Genomic DNA, 17,931 nt, shown 5'->3' on the forward strand with positions numbered 1-17,931 from the left:
ATGAACTTTTTGGATGATAATCTGATATTGCAACTTTTAAGCTTTCTGTGACTAAGTGTTATGAGTCAGAAAAAGTAATTTATTTTCAGGAAAAATCCCTTCTACAACATTACTACAGGGACAGTAAGAAAACTGATTTGCTTGTATGTACAGTGTCAATTTTATTAGGCTTGAGAAGAGCAGTTTTACATCAAGTATTCTGGAGAGGTCTTGTGATTGACTTACCACAGCTCAAGAGACCAAACCATAATTATAGAAGCCAGCAACCCAGTTTTAATCTATAAGGAAATTTCAAACTGAGATTCCAAGTTGCTTTGAAAAACACCCTTGAGTTCCTACAAAATGTTTCCAGAGAATCCCACTATTTTTTATTACTGACTCCATAAGAAAATAGGTTTTGGTGCTGATAATCTTTAATATTACCATAAATCTAAACTAAGTGCACAAAGACTTAAGATACTGAAACAAATTAAATAGACACTTGAATCCTACACACAGAACAGTTTGATTAAAAAGCTTAGAAAGCATGCAATTCCATTCATCTGAGAAATAAGGTTAATTTTAACCTAAACTGCTTCCTCTCACATCATGCATCAGGGCTCAGTCTCACCAGGTTACCCTTTCTGTCAACAGAACAAACTTGGACTTCAAATGAAAAACCCACATGTACAAATGTACTTGTGGGTACCTGGATAGATACACCCATAAAAAAACCTGAAATATTTGAAACTCACCCTTTGGGCAATGCAATAACTAGAAATACCAAAGCAAAAAAAATTAGATCTTCAAAGCTAAAGGCTCTTGCTAATTGTTACCATCTTGTTACAGAGGTTCTGGATTCCAGGAATATCCAACCAATCAACCAATCCTCTGACTTCAGACTGTGAAACCAGCATTAGCACAATGAAGGCATACTCTGTCAAATGATAAACTCATTTTTAATCTTCCCACATCTGCAGACAATTAAGGCTGATATATATTTATAGATTATTTCAATAATTCTGTGGGAAAATTAGACAAACTGCAAGAAAGCAAAGTTTTCACCTTCGGTGACATGAAATTCATTCTGGTTACTAGATGCTGTTTTCCAATAGAAGCAATCCATTTTTCAAATAAACAGATTTGTTAAAATAACTCTTCTGAGGACAAGATGAATGTCAAACAAGGCTGTGCAGAAGAAACCAAGAGATGGCAAGGGATGGGAATTTTTTTTTTTTCCCCCCTCAAATATGATTTGGCAGTACTGGGAGGGGTAACACTATTTGCAAAGCTGCTCTTTCAGCTGCTGCTGTTCTTTCAGGATTCATTTATGCTCCTTCCCCAATACAATTTTTAAACAGATTATGTTTCTCTCTCAGTTGTTTTTCAAGCTGAAGCACTTAAAGTTCATGCAGAAAGCCTCTGAATAATTTATACTTTTTGCTGAAATGCACCAGTCATTATTTGTATTCTGTCAAATGGACTTAGAGCCAACGCTTCAGGTCCACACTTTTTGTTAGACACTGAGGTGGCAGTGCCAATTGCACTCACTTTCCAGTCTTTAAAAGAAAAATGCCATGTTTTTAACATCACTAAGACAATTGCACCTTTTAACTTAAGCCAGTGACCTACTGCATATTTTGAAGTGACTTCAGAAAAGCATCTAAGAGAACACAGCATTGCAAGGCCAAGCACCTGCCTGCCAGAGGAATGAGACACAGTACGTAAGACAACAGAACTGCAGGGCCATCCCTAGATCTTACCAGCTACCTGTGAAAGGAAACCACCTTTCTTGGTGAACCAGTCCTAAAGAGGTTCTATTAACAATAAATGCAGTCTTCCATCCCTAAAAGCCAGGCAAAAACCAGCATTTAGTGTAGCTGAAGTTCCTTTGGTGAGACTACTACAGACACAGTCATGAAATCTGATGTGAAAAACCTTCTGTCTGCTTGTTTCTCTCTGTTTCTGGAAAGTGACCAAAAAACTGTCAGGACTAACAGTCCAGAATGCAGACTGGGTCATCTACTCAGGCCACCTATTTCAGCCAACCCCATGTTTATTTCAAATGTAAGCAGAGTTAATGTGATTAGCTGTACCTTTGATACATTACAGCCAATTTGGAGGATTTTTTGTTTTCACTTTTCCCTTTGTCACATACATATTCTTCTTCCAAAATAAAATGACACATCTAAAATAGGCATCTTGCTACCCAAAAAAGCAGGATGCCTTTCACTGTCATGCCTAAAAATCTTGCAAAGATTCAAAAAAATCTTTAAGAGCTTAAAACCAAGCTAGAGAGATGAAGATAGATTTATGTATCAAGCCTTATTTGAAACAGTATCACCTATATAATCATAGGAAAAAAATTCAACAGTATTTAGAAAACAGTTGCAGTATTAGCCCTGAAAAGGCACTGGAAGGAAGGGTGGGTGTGCAAGATGAGATTTTTTTTGATACAGATGGAGAAGTAGCAGGACTTAAAGGACAGGTGCTGTGGATGAAGCTCTCTCAGAGATCATGACAAGATTACACCAAGAAAGCCAGGCCTTCACAGTGAATGTAGGAAGTGCATGGGAGTTAAGGGACAAGACACCAGAGCTAAGAATAGGAATATCCACAGCAGATTTCAATCTTGACACTGCTTTAATATTTTGGAAATTAATCTGAAATCCCACTTGCATTTAATTTAGTTTAAACCTGGATGCATAAAAAAACCCACTAAACTCCTCCAGAGAAACAGAAATGAGCAAGCCAAAAAGTTTATTTTCAAAATAGATTAATTCCACATTGTGCTGAACACTACTTCTTCACTAGTGAAACAGAAAATCAGTTATGATGGGAAATAAAAGCAGAATTAATTTCAAAGTGAGGATACAGACACACAGACACAAAGCATCTTCTGAAGAGGAAGGACTGAGGACCAAGAACCTCCATGGAAAAAATGAGCTGCTGTGAGCACAAGAGCTGATGAGAAGAACAAAACATACAATGGCAAAGGCAATACTAACAGTCATCTTTGTTGAGGAAACCAGGATATACAAGCATCAGTAGAAGCAAGAATGGAAACAGCTGAGGGCTGTTTACAAAAGGTACTTTTCATTTTATAATTTCAAAGCAGTTTCAAATGAGGAGTGATCCTGGTATCAGGGCAATACATCCACTTCTGAGAGCAGCTGCTCTGCACTCTGGAAAAGATACAAGCCTTTGGAAATGCCATACATGGCACCTACAGCTATTAGTTGCAGCAGCCAAGATGTTCACCAGATTTCCTATTTTCAATATTTATCCCTAACCAGAAAAGTATTTCAGGCAGGCAGAGATCTAACCAAGGGGCACAGAAAAGATGACATTCAGCTGCCATGCTTTCTGCCCAGCTGATGTTGCAAAGCCAAATAACAAGGAGGAGCACCAAGTGAGCAAGCAGTCCTCTTTAAAGGATTAGGACAGAAAATTAATAGACTAACACCTCTCTTATTGTTAAAAGTAAGGAAACCAATACTTAAAAAAGGCATTAAAACTTTTATATACTGTCAGGTCAAGAGGAAAACTATAGGAAAATGTTCAACTATGGCATCCAAATAAAGGGATGTGAGGCAACATTATTTAAGTCGCATCCTTGTTGCTAGGGTATGGGATTAAATGCCTTTTTTATACAGCACTTGGAGAATTTTTACAGCATGCTGACCTCAACAGCTATACCACATAACCCAAATCCTCTTTTTAAAAGGAACAGTAACAGGCTACACCCAAAACCCCATATCAGATTATGCTGAGACCATAGGAAAATGCCAGCTTCTATGCCACAAACTCTGTTTACTTCCAAGAATGTATAAAACAAGGCATGGGGTATGTGTTTGTTTGTTTCCAGGAGATAAAAACAACCCAGGGAAAAGAGCAAAAAAGACAAAGACCAAATAAAAAACATATGCCTCAAATGGAAATGCAATTACATTATGGGAAAAGAGCAAGTCAATAGTAAGGAATCTTAGTATTAAAGGGAAAATATGTTAACCCTTATTCTGGTAATGCATCCTTTTTTGTGCTGCAAATAGTCTTTAAATAATAAGACCACAGGCAACATATAGGGATCTTCCCTTGTTTTAAAAAATTTTGTCCAAAAGTTAGCATTAGGCAAGAAAGGATTTGATGTACAAGACAAATGGCTGGGGGCATAGGGGCCAGAAAATTTAAAGCAGCAAAAGATTCAACAGCATAAATTGCTCAGAAATGGAAGAGCTCAGTCCTTAAAGTAAGTGGGAAGATGTTGGACCTTCTTACTAAAACTGTTATTGCTTTGTCCTCTCTGCTACTAGCTTGTGCTTCAAAAAACTTCAATGCAGCTATGACATAAAAAACATGCATGCTAATCTGTGTCTGGATAAGGAATGGCAATACCCCGACCACAGACACTGCTGGGGGATCCAAAATTAATAGAGCTGTCTACCCATTTATTGCCCCATCTTTAAATATACATAATATCAATAAGGATGCGTGTATTCAACAGATGTAAGCCACAACATCAAAATGAAAAGGTCTTAAGATAATGAAATTTGGATTCTTCATTATATTCTGTTACACAGACTTATTACATTCAAGTCCCATAGTTTTGAAATATCAGGAACAGCTCACAGAAACCTATGGCAGCTTCTGTATCAGTCAGCTGCATGGTCAATACAGCTTCATGAACTTGACAATGGTTATCTTCAAAGACAATGAATAACACAATTTTTCTCATCCTAAATAGGGTTTAATTCTTTATGCTTCATATCTGCCTGTTTCCACTTGACTCTTTCCTCTATTTAGATCTTTAATATATGTATGATATACATAAATTGCCTCTGTTCAATAAGCATTTGCACAATGCTTTGAGACATATGACTTAATCTTTAGGCTGCCCTGTGCAGAGTCAGAAATTGGACTTGATGATCCTTGTGGTTCCTCCCAACTCAGTGGTTTCAGTGATTTTTTTCTGGGGGGAAGAATACATAGATATTGTTGTGTAGGATCAGTCTTGGAAGATTTTGAACTACCTCATTATTATGGACTACAGAGAGCTTACAATTAAGTTTTACATCCAGGGCAATTATGAAATTAATAAATGAAGTAATAGCCAGTGTTTCAAAACGTCAAGTACTTCTTGCACAGAACTGATGGGGAAAGTGGACTAAACATTTTCAACTTTTTCCTAATACTTTTAACTCTGAATTTGTTACTGTACTCCTATGTCACAAAATCAGTGACTACCAATCACTCAGTAAATTCAAGAAATAAAACTATATATATATATATTAATATTTTCAACTTAATATGTGTACATCTTATTTTGTAAGCATCTGTCTCAAAACACACTGTTAATCTGAATCCTACCTTATGATATGATACCATACTGTACCTATTATTTTTGAACACATCACCAGGAAGTAGGGTAGAAAAAATGACAGCATACTAGCTATCAAATTACAGAGTTTCCTGTTGTCCTACAGTAAAATAAAGGCACACACCCACCCATACTGCTGTCAGTAAATCAATCTTTCCCTTGGCATTATCTGCAGAACACAGCATAGCTGCCAGCCAATATTCTTAGGATAGCTTGTATACAATCTAGGGTAAGATTGCTTGTAGCAACAATCACAGTGTCCATGAAGAAGTCACTGAACTTTTCCCCTGAAGTACAGCTATGAATTTATAATTTCACAGTAAACCATCTAATCAATCCCACTCCAGAGAGCAGCAGTAAGCTTAAATTGTCCCTGAAAATGGCAACATGAAACATCTGCTACAGTTTGAAAAATGATACAATGGGGGAAAGGAAAAAAATTACTTTGAGAATCAATCAAACAAAAAGTTCACTTAAATATGGGTTGGGGACAAATGTATGCCTGATGAATATGACAGATTTCACATACATGCATAATAAATCTATGAAGTCAATCAGGAGTCATTGTGTCATTTCACTAGAAACCACAGAATTAGTTAATAAATACTAATTCCTCTGAAAAATAAGCAAACAAATTCCACATAGAAATTATTTTTAAGTGAGAGCTTAATTTATAAAAAAAGGTAGGTAATGCTTGTGTTCCTCCATTTAAACTGGGTACAAATCACAGAACAGCCCTGCCTGAAGCTGTGAGCTCATGAATACAGCACAGCTCTGATTCTCAAATAAACAAAAGGCAGTTTCAGCAAATTACATTTGACACGTCACACATGAGCATTTAAAATTCTTATGAATAATAATGCCTAAAGCAGAAATGGCAGCAGTTTAGAAGATACCATTTTCTTAATCCAAGCTTCCATACTGCAAATACACCTAGTGAAACCAACTCAAATTTAGAAAGCAGAGAAAATATTACGCTAAAACATGAACTTATAGAAGTTATTAGATCTGACTGTTTTGACATTAAAAAAAAGGGTTGATAACACAGAGCAGGCAGTCACAGACTAATGCGCCTGTTCTCACCCTGCTTTCTTTTTTTATCAGTAACTGCTCCAATATTAGCTACTTTAGGAATTCATCATCCTGTAAAAATCTGTGATCAAAGACCTTAAGAAACATGCAGCTTTTACAGCAGTAGAGGGTCTCTGCTACAAGACAGAACGTGAAGTTTCACCTGCACTTGGTTTCTTTTCCTGTTGCATCCGATCCAGCCAAGCTGTTAACATTTACTAGAACACCCTAGTATGGGCTAACAAAAGAGCCAAGAAAAAGGAGCTTCAGGTGCACTACAGCTAACTGTTCCATGCTGCTTAACAGCTGTTATGATGGACACTGCCTTTCTAGCAGGTGAGCTAGGATTTCATATAAATTACCATAAAAAAAAATGTCTTACACACTTGAGTTCTCTGTACTTGGACACAACTTGCTTTCCCCAACCCCACCAGATAGATGTATCTGTAAATTACATGAGGAAAGTAGGAAAATTCTGTAATTAAATACTTGCTCCTGATAGATTAAAAGTAAACAAATAACAGGAAATTTTTTTTCAAACTGAATACAAAAGAGATTGAGAAACCTGTACTCTAGATGCAGATTAACAAAAATAAAAATGGTTACCTCTGACTTTCAAATTATTTGTACTTCTGAAGCAGTTAGAGCACTAAAATAAACACAAGTAATACAAACCCATAACCCAACAAACTAAATCAGAACTGAGACTTCCACTTCAGATTTCTGGCAGCAGGAAAATAAAAAGGAGTCATTTATCCTTGTGCAAATTACTCTTTTTTCCAGAGATATCAAAGCTGACATTCTAAGCTGACATACATCAGCTGAGAATTGTTTGCACTGCAGCAACTGCTATCTAATTGTCAGTCAATCAACTAACAACATTTTCTATAAGGAGAGATTAAAACCAATCCAAAAGGAACTTTCCATGGTTACTACAGCAGATGTTTATTTTGGTTTTAGCATGTTATTTGCCAAAAATATTTTTAGATTAATCAGTTGTAGCAGCTGCATTAAAAAAAAAAAAAGATATACTCAAATATTAATTCTGTTCCCTTAAAACATATGGGGGAAGTACATGGCCTGGGCTGTGCAACCAGTACTACACAACCTGCTCTTAAGAAGTTGGAAAAAAAAAAAAGCAAGTCTTCTACAAATACAAAAAGCTTCACTTTCAATGTGCTAACTAAAACTAAAATAATGCAATACTTCTGCAAACCTAGAATCAACCTCTACTACAAACAGATCTTTTTCAACACTAAAGGATTTTTCTGTTCCCCCAAGCCATAAGATATAGTCTTGCTACTGACCCCTCAAAGTAGAAGTTCTTACAATTGAGTGGTAGAGTTGAAAAGCGATGAACCGTTTTTTTCTGGAAATTCCATGTATCATAGGGGAAAGGAAGCAACAATGCAGCTGTGGATTTGTTGGAGCTGTACTTTGTTACTCCACACCAGAAACAATTTATTTTTTTTGTGCACCCAGTATCAGTCATTTCAGGCTTAAAAAACTTTGCTGCTGCCAGTATAAAGAGTTTTAAACTACTTGCATTTGTAGTATGGACCATGTTTATATTTGAATCAGCCTAAAGACCCTACAGCAGTACAGTAGCTGCTGCAACAAGCCCTCAAAGAGGACAAAGTACAACAAAGTAACAGCCAAAATTGGTTCTTGGACTAGACAATCAAACAACTGCTAACTTTTCCTAGGTCACCTTCTTATAGTAAAGCTAGTACTTGCAAAAACCCACATAAAGAAAACAATGCTGGCAGCATCTCAAGGAGCAGTTTTTTCCACCTCAAGGCTACGAAAAGCTAACAGAGACTTTCTACCTGCAGTTCATTATTCATGTAATGCAATTTTTTTTCCTCTGTTATAAGAGGAAAATCCGTTTGGGACAAGTTAAATGGGAAGTATGGAAGGACTTCAAACCCCAGAAGTGAATTTTTAATCAAGACAATTATTGTTACAATTAGCTCCTTAGTTGTAATGTTTGATGCAAGAGACTATTAATCCACTCAGGGCATGCTAAACTGGCCTGACTGCACATTTATTTTTCTCCAACATCGCAACCCTCAGAATCAGGATGAATCCTCTTACACACATTGCAAGCCTCCATTCAGTGAAGATTAGCATAATATTAAGGCCATCTGAAGCACAGAAATGAATAACACTGAATGTTTCACGGCACAGCCATTCCGTTATGCGCGAGAGGGAACAACCCAGAGAAGACATCTGGCACAAATTACCATCATTACAATTTTTTGCACAACTTTAAGAACTCTGGTCAACACCTGCATGCCAACATGAAAGTCACAATGCACTTCCAGGGCCCATTTTTAAGTAAAGCCAGTCTTGGCAAGACTGAAGAACCAAAATACCAGTCTACTTTGGCACAAAATGAAGCGGGCACATAATACTCCACCTTCCTTATAAAGCTCAATATTTACAAGGCTAAATATTCATTACTTTTAATACAAAGGACCTATTTAAAACAATATTCTTCCCCCTGTTTGTAACATAGTATGACACTCAAGAGTAACAGTCTACTGCTTGTTGCTGGCTATTTCCTTTTGCTGTTTTGACTCAAGAGAAGCTGAGAGCATGAATTAAGTCATATTCACCAATGTCCCTATTCACCTACCTGATATAGGGATCCCTCCCAGACCTGTGCTGTGCTGTGGTGGGAGATTCAAGTCCAAGAAATTACTATTTGAGGTGGGATTTGCTGTGTGGTTCAAGTGCATGATGCTATTGCGTGGGAAGGCCATCCAAGGATAGCGAGCTGCTTGGCCTGGAAAACTGAAGGAGTTGTAAACTGCTCGATGCTGTTGAAACTGTGGAAACCTCTGTGGCATGACTGGAAAGGTGCTACTGAGAGAGTTGGCATTTGTGGGTGCAGCAGGATGCAGGAATCCAGAACCTGGCCCTTTGGCAGTTGTAGTGTGTGGGGTAGGGTTCTGAAGAGATGTGGGCGAAAGGGAAGGTTGGTCTTGGACTGACAGTTCCTTCTCAATCAGGTCTGCTAAGGCTTTGCGGGTGATGTCAAAGGGATCAAACCCTAAGTCGTCCTCTTGCTGTTTGGAGGAACCAAACCCAAAAGCTGCTTGCCAGTCTGTGGAGGAGGATACTGGTATAGTTTCTGTTGGAGAAGAAAGGAATAGGATTTAGAACCAGAATTAGAAGTCATTTTTCCATATAAAAACATCAACCTGCGTATCTGACTGTGGTCTTTTATCTTTCATATAATACTACTTTACATGATCCCCAAAGACACAGTCATCATCTTAGAATGCCTTTTTCAGATCAAATTGTCATGGACTTCCACTAAAGGTGACGTGCTAGAAGTAGCAAACACGTTTTTACTGCACAATTGCTCTGTTCTTGAACCACGGAAAAGCCTTTTCCAGAAAGTATTTTCAGGAATACTCCCAACTAGAAAGAGACCAGTGACCACTTGCTTAGAACCTTCTTTACTCCATACTTCATCATGGAAGTGTGAACAAGCAGAATTTAAATAAGGTTGTTACTCAGTTCAATATTTTGCTTTCACTATTAATGTTATGCAAAAAAGATGAGCAGGATTTTCCCTCTCAAAAGAAAGAACCTCAGAGCAGTAGTTCAAAAAGACAGAACTAAAAGCAACAAAGACAAACAAAACCCACAAAAAATTCTCCAACTGTCTACCATTATGAAGATAAACAAGCCAAATTCTTGAGGAGACAATGATAAAATAAAAAAGGGAACTGCATTACAAGATATTGTTGAATATTTTGAGGGAGCATTGAAAGAAGTTATCAGAATTTGTCTTCATTTTCAGTTACTACTTCTTCTCATGATTGTGTCAAGTTTGTTATTCAGGTTCAGTGAATGCTGGTTATCTTCTCGTTACTTTTCCTCAAAATTGTGGTCAAGCAACCTGCTAAGTGCAGGGTAGCATCACAACATTAACTCCCTCTGCTGGTAGGGACCTGCCACTTAAAGAAGGTTCAGTATTGTCTCAAAGAAGAAATCTACACTCTAAAAAACCGTGATAATAAAGAGTTGCTAGACCAACAACAATTTGTCCTTTGCATTCTTATTTAAACAGCAACCATACACTTTATATTAACTATCATCTCTACCATCTGGAAATCGTCTCTCACTGCTACTTAATCCTCACAAAACTGGTGCATCAAGTGTCCTAGCAGAAAGGAATTTCTGTGGCAATACATATCGTTTACCAACAATTATGATATCCAGGAGCAAGATAAACATCAAAAGATGACTCATCACTAAGTAAGCCATCTATATCATAACATTTACATTCAATTTTTTACTAATATTGTTTCATTTAGTTTCCTAACAGTTCCCTCAAACTTATAATATGTGAGCTCTTAAATACTGTTAACCACCCCCAAGACTATATAATTACAATTAAAATCAAGTTTCATGCATATGACAAGGTATTTCATAGAAGAGGACCTGAAAAACACAGGTATGTTTCAGCTGATGAAATTAAACATAGCTTGCCTGAATTTATACAATTTCACCTCAGAAAGAGAAAGATTAAACACCTTCAGCTAATTACTCAGGATACTAAGAAAATTCTGAATTCTACAGAACAACTTCTGCTATTAGAATTACAGATTATCACACCAATATATACTGATACCATCTATTTTTCCCCATCTCAATAAAGACCTAGAACACTAAATATTAAAGCATACATGTCACATCCTATGCATGTTGCTAAGAAAAACTAAAATAAGCACTCTGGTAAGTAAGCAATGCCGCTTGAAGGCTTTGCAAAGTTTCTTTAAGAAGAAACTCTTAGGTCAGTGTAATTCATCTGCAGTTAAGTGACAAATTTTAACCATTTGTAAGGGGGAAAAACACAGTAAGGAACGAGTACTTGAGTTTTAGGTTCTATAGTGTTTTAAGCTCTGCACAACACTCTGTACAAGTTTTAAGCAACTGCAATAGCAAGCGATACCCAAGCCATGTAACCTGTGCATGTACCTGATGTGAAGAGGCTCTGTGGTTCTGGTGCTGTGGGCCAGTCACTTGAAGTCTGTGGAGAGCTGGGGAATGGAGGAAGCCCACTAGGGATGGGGTTAGGGTGCCGGAAGTTGTCAGAGAAGAGTGACTGTGATTCTGTTACAGCCCCTTCAAAAGGAGACCGTGCACTGTGATTAGATGAACTGATGGGTATAACTGGATTGGGTTTTGTTAAACCAGGTGGTGGTGAAGGTGTGTCACTGTTTGTTATCTACAAGTAAGAGAGAAACAGAAATTAGGACATGAGTTTATATATAAAATATTCTTCACTAACTTAGATGAAAAATTTCCTCAAAACTTCTGGCCACCATTAGGTTTGTTAATATATAGCTCAGCACCAGATCAAACAAAAAAATCAAATTAGCAATAGCATTTTAATATTTTGTTTAAAATTATCACAGAATCAACTAGAATGGAGAAAGACCTCTGAAATCACCGAGTCTAACCTATGACTAAACACCACCGTGTCAACTACACCATGGCACTAAGTGCCACGTCCAGTCTTTTCTTAAACACTCCACCACCTCCCGGGACAGCCCATTCCAATGCCCAATTGTAATACACTTCAGAAAGTACTTGCTTCTCCAACTGCAAGTTGCAAAAAGTCCTCAAACCCACTTGTTATTGTCAGAGCATGTCTCTTTGTGTCTTACCTGCTGAGAGCTGTCACCATTTCCTATACTGAGGGAATCTGAAGGTTTATCGATAGGGCTGCAAAAGTGGGAGGAAAAAAGACAGTAAGAGACTCAAGTAGTTAATGAGAAAAATCAACACTTGCTCCTGCAGTGGAAGAAAAGCCTTAAAATAAAGACAAAAATTAAGAAAAAGGAATTAAGGAAAAAAGTCCTTATTTTTTATGAGACAGCTTTTTTAATCATTATCATTCCAATCATTTGTCATATACTGTAATACTTCTTTTCACCACTCTCCATTCTGCTTGCTGTCTGCCTTAAGGAACAAAAGTAAAGTTTTGAACATGTTCACAGCAACTCTATGCCATACAAAACCCCAGAATTCTATGCTATGACAGTATTTTGTAACTGTCAGTTCCATCTACGATACTACTGTAAAGGAAGTGGAAAAGATCTATTTTCCAAACACGCAAGTTTTCAGTTTCCATACAAATCCTAAATAAATCTGGGAGAGAGAAAACAATTTAGTCTTGGTGGCAAGTTAATCTTCCCACCAGCCTTTAACACTTTAACTTGCAGACATTAGTCCCAAGCTAAAAAACCTGAGGCTTGAGACGACAAAAGGGGGGAAGAAAAGGCATTGCATAAAAACCTGCCAAAAATAAGGACAATACAAGATACAGCAGAAAACAACCTCAGAAAGCCATTCACTGCAAATTGTTGTGACCTGGCCGAAATGGCACATCTCTGGATTTAAGACTGCATCTGTGAGTTGCCTCAATGATGCTAAATACCTCACTAATGATAAGGCATTATTAAGTTCACACTAAAATATTTGCTTTGCAACTTCAAGGTACACTTTCATCTGTCCAGGAGGAAAGATGCACAAACATCAGGCTGTGCAAGCCAATATGTAGACTCTACAAACAAGCATCAGAAGTAAGAACATAAATTTCAGTTCCACTAAGAGGCCACAATGTGATACAAGTCAAATTACAATCAGGATGTTGAAAAATATATGCAACAACTTATTTTAACTGGGTGCAGATTTCAGATTCTAGACAGACCTTGTTTTCAAACAGCCCTTGCTGCTGCAAAGTTTAATTACTGCATACCACCATATAGTAATGTCAACAATTCCTAAGATTTCTTTTACTTGTACTTTTTCTCCTCACCCCAAAACAAGTAATTGAAACCCAGCAGAATTACTACTCCATTCTAAAATAAAGTGTGTAAGAGTAATCATCAATACATTTTTGATGAAAGAAGAGCACTGAGTCAGTATCTCAAACAGATAAATTAAGCTGAAATATATATGACTATAAAAGAAAAAATCACTGTGTTATTCCAGTGAAGATTTGCAAATACTCTCTAGTTAGTGATTCAACAGCATGAATAAAGCTCTTCCATTTGAAACACACTGCTTTTGATTAGTAATTTTAAAATACCTATACCACGGAAGCTTGGTGTAGACTCCTTATTACACAATCAATTCTGACTGAAGAAGTGATATTCCAGTCAAATTCTTTTCCCTACAGAGCTAACAGTTACAATACTGTAGTTTAAAAAGCTATGAGTAAGACAGCTTTTACTGACAAACTAAATGATGTAAAGGTTTATTATACTTGAACCTACCTAAGGAGCCTGTATTTGCAAAACAGATTGCCAGCCCTCAGGAATGAATAATGCTTATTATCTATTGACTACAATACTTTTATTTACATTAAATACATTATTTTCAGGAAAAAAGAAAAAAAAAAGAATTGAACATCACTACTGAGATGCAATTCACAGGCCCTCTGATCACTTCTCACTGGGACTGCTATTTAGCCCAACAAAAAGGTACCACTTTCAACAGCGCTCTCCATTTTAATGCATTGGTTCAATATTGATTTGACATGAAGATTGTCTACCTAATCAGCAGCACCACTGCTTGAAATACTAGGGTTTACCTTGCTTTTTTTCCCATCCAACCTCTGAATAAGCCTAATGCTTATTCCCTAAAGGGGTCCATAAAGAACATGGACTTTGACAGCATGACTAGAGACTAAGATTGTAACTGCAAGTGATGCTTAAGGTGGAAAAGGACACCAGTTCTATTCAAGAAGGGCATCAAAAAAGAAAAAAAATGTTGGCTGGCAATAAGAGATTATTGTAAGCAGATGAATTACTTCCTCTACACAAAGAAGCCTCAGTTGAATCTGCTGGCCTGTTGTCCCTCTGAGTGGTAATTGGGGGAGCCCTTTCCTCTGTGCTGTATCTCTGGAACACATCACTGGAAGGAAATGACAGATACTTTAGCCCTAACATTTAACTTCCCTCTATTGAAGTTTTTCCAAGTGACAAGCCTCCTGATGTACAGCAAATAGCATGTTACTTTTGTGAAAGCTTCTGTATAGAAAAAATGGAAGGCTCAGCTCTGACTGGGACTGTGCAGCTGTAAAAGCCGTTGATCCCCTGGTTCTTCTGTTCCCCATAGCCATTACCTGTACTGTCACTTACTAATTTCATGTTAGGGTTCTCCTGCACAGTCTGCCAATCAGCCCTTTTAACACAGGCTACACTAAGCCCAGCTTTCTGTGTCCTGATCAGGATTTGTATCCATCTCTCCAACCAGAGAGACTGAAGAACAATTTCCTCCACACCAATCAGTGAGAGAGAAAGCAAGCTATCTGAAGTATAAAAGGCAGCACAATTACCCGAAATCTGAGTCTGCACCATCTGGAGTCATGTGTTCTGGGTCTGTGCCATTTTCTAATATAGGAGGCGTTTTCCTGTGTTCCATTGTTAAACCGTTGGCTGATTTACTTGAACTCTGTAATGATGGCCAGGCATCTTTGTTATTACTGTTGGGTCTGGAAAAAGGCAAGAGTAAAATAAAATAAAAAAAAAAAAAAATAGAAGAGTTCAAGTTACGAAGAAAGTGTTTTAAAAATTGTAAACACTGGGGAAATAAATCCTTGTGCCAGACAATCCATAAGAATAGATTTATCTGGATATTATTTTTCAGATTTTAAATGGTGATAACTTGAAAAAATAATTTGTGGCATAGGTAGGGCAGAGAGGAAACCAGAGGGAATTATGTTTTCTTTCCTGAATAGATAGCTGCTTTGCCAATCCTAAAGTCCAAACTTGCCCATTTGAGGGAGAGAAAACAAAAAGTAAATAAAAATGAAAAATGCCATCAATAGTTCAAGTGTCCAGACCTCAGCATACTTCATTCAGAATTACTTGCTTTAGCCCATAACTATTTTTAAGTTCCGTAAGTTGTGAGCCAAGTCATTCTTTTTTTAATATGGTTTATATTCCAGGTTCTATCAAGCCTGGCCACAACAGATGAAATTTTATGTTTTACACCTACACAGGAGTCCACAGCTTTACTAACAGACCATGAGACCAGCCAGACAAACACACTGTTCAAGTTACTGCTACCATCATTTCTAATTTAAAGTCATAATTACTTCCCTTTTATAAAGTAATACTAAACTTCATTTTAGACTGCACATTAGAACTGAAAAAAGTTCAAGAGAGGACTCAAAATCCAAGTTTTTGCTGTAAATACTTACATTCTGCACAAATTTAAGCAAAATGGAATATAGTCTATAACCAAATGGATTCAAATACAGTGTTGTCTGCTAACGTTGTGATCTTTTATAATAAGATCTGCTTTTGTGTTCTCAAGTTCTACATTACCTGTAGTTTTTTATTTGCTTCTATTAGGAGCGGGTTTTAGTGACCAAGTCCTGTCTTCATAACGAAGCAGCTTTCACCAAAAAATATTTTCAACATGTATGTCCCTCCTGATGCTCCCCTACACTACTAGGTTCCTATTGCAAGGTCCAACATTCACTCTTACATCTTTAGGTCAATTTACTAATTTCGCAAACAGAATCTGGAAATTTCAGTAACTGCTTATAGCAACACAATGCTTCCTACTTGTAATCAGATAAAATTAAGTAATAGTTGCTCCCCTCAAATCTCAGTATTTTATTATTTGCTATTCTGTATCCGTCTTTTCTTAACTACCTATACAATAAGCATGTAGACAAGTACCTCAACCTGATTTACAGATCTCATCTTGGCTTTGCACACACTCGGACTAAGAGCTAGTGAGTTGATCAGATACAGAACATAAGGGTATGAAGAGACAGCAGCAGCCTATCTGCCATTTAACAGCCTCACTTGTACAAAAATGAACTGAAATCATTGTCCATCCATTAACAGATTTATTTTAAATTTCCAAATTTATGTTCACTACAGCACAAAACCATCTACTAAAACTAACTTTAAAATGCCAGTTAAAAGTCAGTTTTGCATCCAAGGAGAAAGGGAAAGAGAAACAAACTGGTTTATGTTTTGAGGTGGGAGGTTTTGTGGTTTTTTTTCTTTTTTTTTTTGTTTTAGTTATGTTCAGGCTGCATGTCTCTGAAGGGCAGCTCTCTAAAAGATCAGCACATACTTGGTTCTTCTTGTAGCGTAAGAAAACAATCATTTCAGTTCTTCAGAAAAATGGCATCAAGAAAATTAAAAAAGCTTGATCTGTTTTAAATGTGGATTATATCTCCAATTTTAAGAACACAGTCACCATGGCTATCCATACCAAGAGACGAGTGGCCCTAGGAGATTTTAATAGTTGTCTTCAGCAGGAAGAAAAGGTCTGCAAGTAGGACCTTTCAAATTAAAACAGTTGTAGAAAAACAATTATCAGAATTTAACAAACCGTTTTCTTCTACTGGGTATTTTTAATTAAGCATCTACTACTTCAAATTCAACTTTTGTACCATTTCATTATGAAACAGAAATTCTGTACCCCAGAAACACAAGAACCACTTCAGAGTTGTCAGAGGCTGTGAAATTGCTAGAAAGATGAATATCAAATCAATGAACCCTACATAAACAAATCTATAAGAATCCACTTGGACAGAAATGGAGAAAGAACAATGTGCAGTCACCAGTGCAAAACCTACATTTCATACTGATGAGATGGGTCCTGAGGAAACATGTCAAAATCCCAGCTGCAAGAAATTCACTTTGCAACCCTCAAGGTAGTACCTCGGCATTAGCAATGAACAGAGTCCAAGCTGTGATTATGCTGTTCAGCTGACAAGAGAAATTACCTCCAGAAATTACCATTTGCTGCCTTTAGAGTAGTAACATGCCATTTTTTTCCATAAGTGCTAAATGTTAGCACCACAGACTGGCCAAGCTCCAACTCCTAATTGCCTCCTAGAGGCTTAAAAGTTGGCTCCAGTTTCAGATCGCACATTCTTCCTATACTGGTATAATTTGTTTTGTTGGGGTCTAATTAGATTTCAAATTAAAATTAGTCCAGATTTCAAACGTAAAATAATCAATACCCAAATTCAAGAAGTGGTGTATTTGTTTTGCTTGCTACACTCTATCTTTGAAGTCAATATTGAACCAGTGCCTGAGAAATAGGAAGCTCTGTCCTAAAGACAAAAGATCCCTCTAGAAGTCCTGACCACTTGCAGTCAAAGTGCATATGAAACTGCCTCCAGAAATTAAAGAAAATAGTCCCAGTACACCAGCTGGAATACCAGTTCTCAGAATTGCATTCTGATCATTGCAGATCCACTGACAGTATTTTAGATACAGTACCCACTTTCTTGCTTAAGACAGCTGTGCAATGATGCTGCCACTGGTAAACTATTGTCTGAAAAATTCAGTAGTGCATGAACTGGCACACAGCACAAACCCTGAATACAAGGCCAAGGTACATAAGCAGTGCAATCTTCCACATTCCATTCTGCCCATCTCCTTCATCAAAATCCAACAAAAAGGAGTGGAAGATGTTGTCAACAGTTTTTAATTCTT

At 37.1% G+C, this 17,931-nt stretch overlaps 1 protein-coding gene across 9 annotated transcripts in view; it reads right to left on the reverse strand.

Annotated features, from left to right (window-relative positions):
• The window catches only part of CNOT4 (CCR4-NOT transcription complex subunit 4), a 43,813-nt gene that overhangs the window by 8,346 nt on the left and 17,536 nt on the right, over positions 1–17,931 (reverse strand). For 8 of the 9 annotated variants that reach the window (XM_062492335.1, XM_062492331.1, XM_062492336.1 and 5 more), the window contains 3 exons: positions 12,118–12,175; positions 11,426–11,675; positions 9,069–9,566 (listed from right to left, as the gene is read on the reverse strand). In XM_062492335.1, coding sequence (XP_062348319.1) covers positions 9,069–9,566; positions 11,426–11,675; positions 12,118–12,175 — 806 coding nt within the window. Of the gene's footprint in view, positions 1–9,068; positions 9,567–11,425; positions 11,676–12,117; positions 12,176–14,795; positions 14,952–17,931 lie in introns of all 9 variants that reach the window. The other variant, XM_062492337.1, reaches the window with a different exon arrangement.

The sequence above is a fragment of the Cinclus cinclus genome, chromosome 4 (genome assembly GCF_963662255.1).
Source record: "Cinclus cinclus chromosome 4, bCinCin1.1, whole genome shotgun sequence".
NCBI classification, from domain to species: domain Eukaryota; kingdom Metazoa; phylum Chordata; class Aves; order Passeriformes; family Cinclidae; genus Cinclus; species Cinclus cinclus.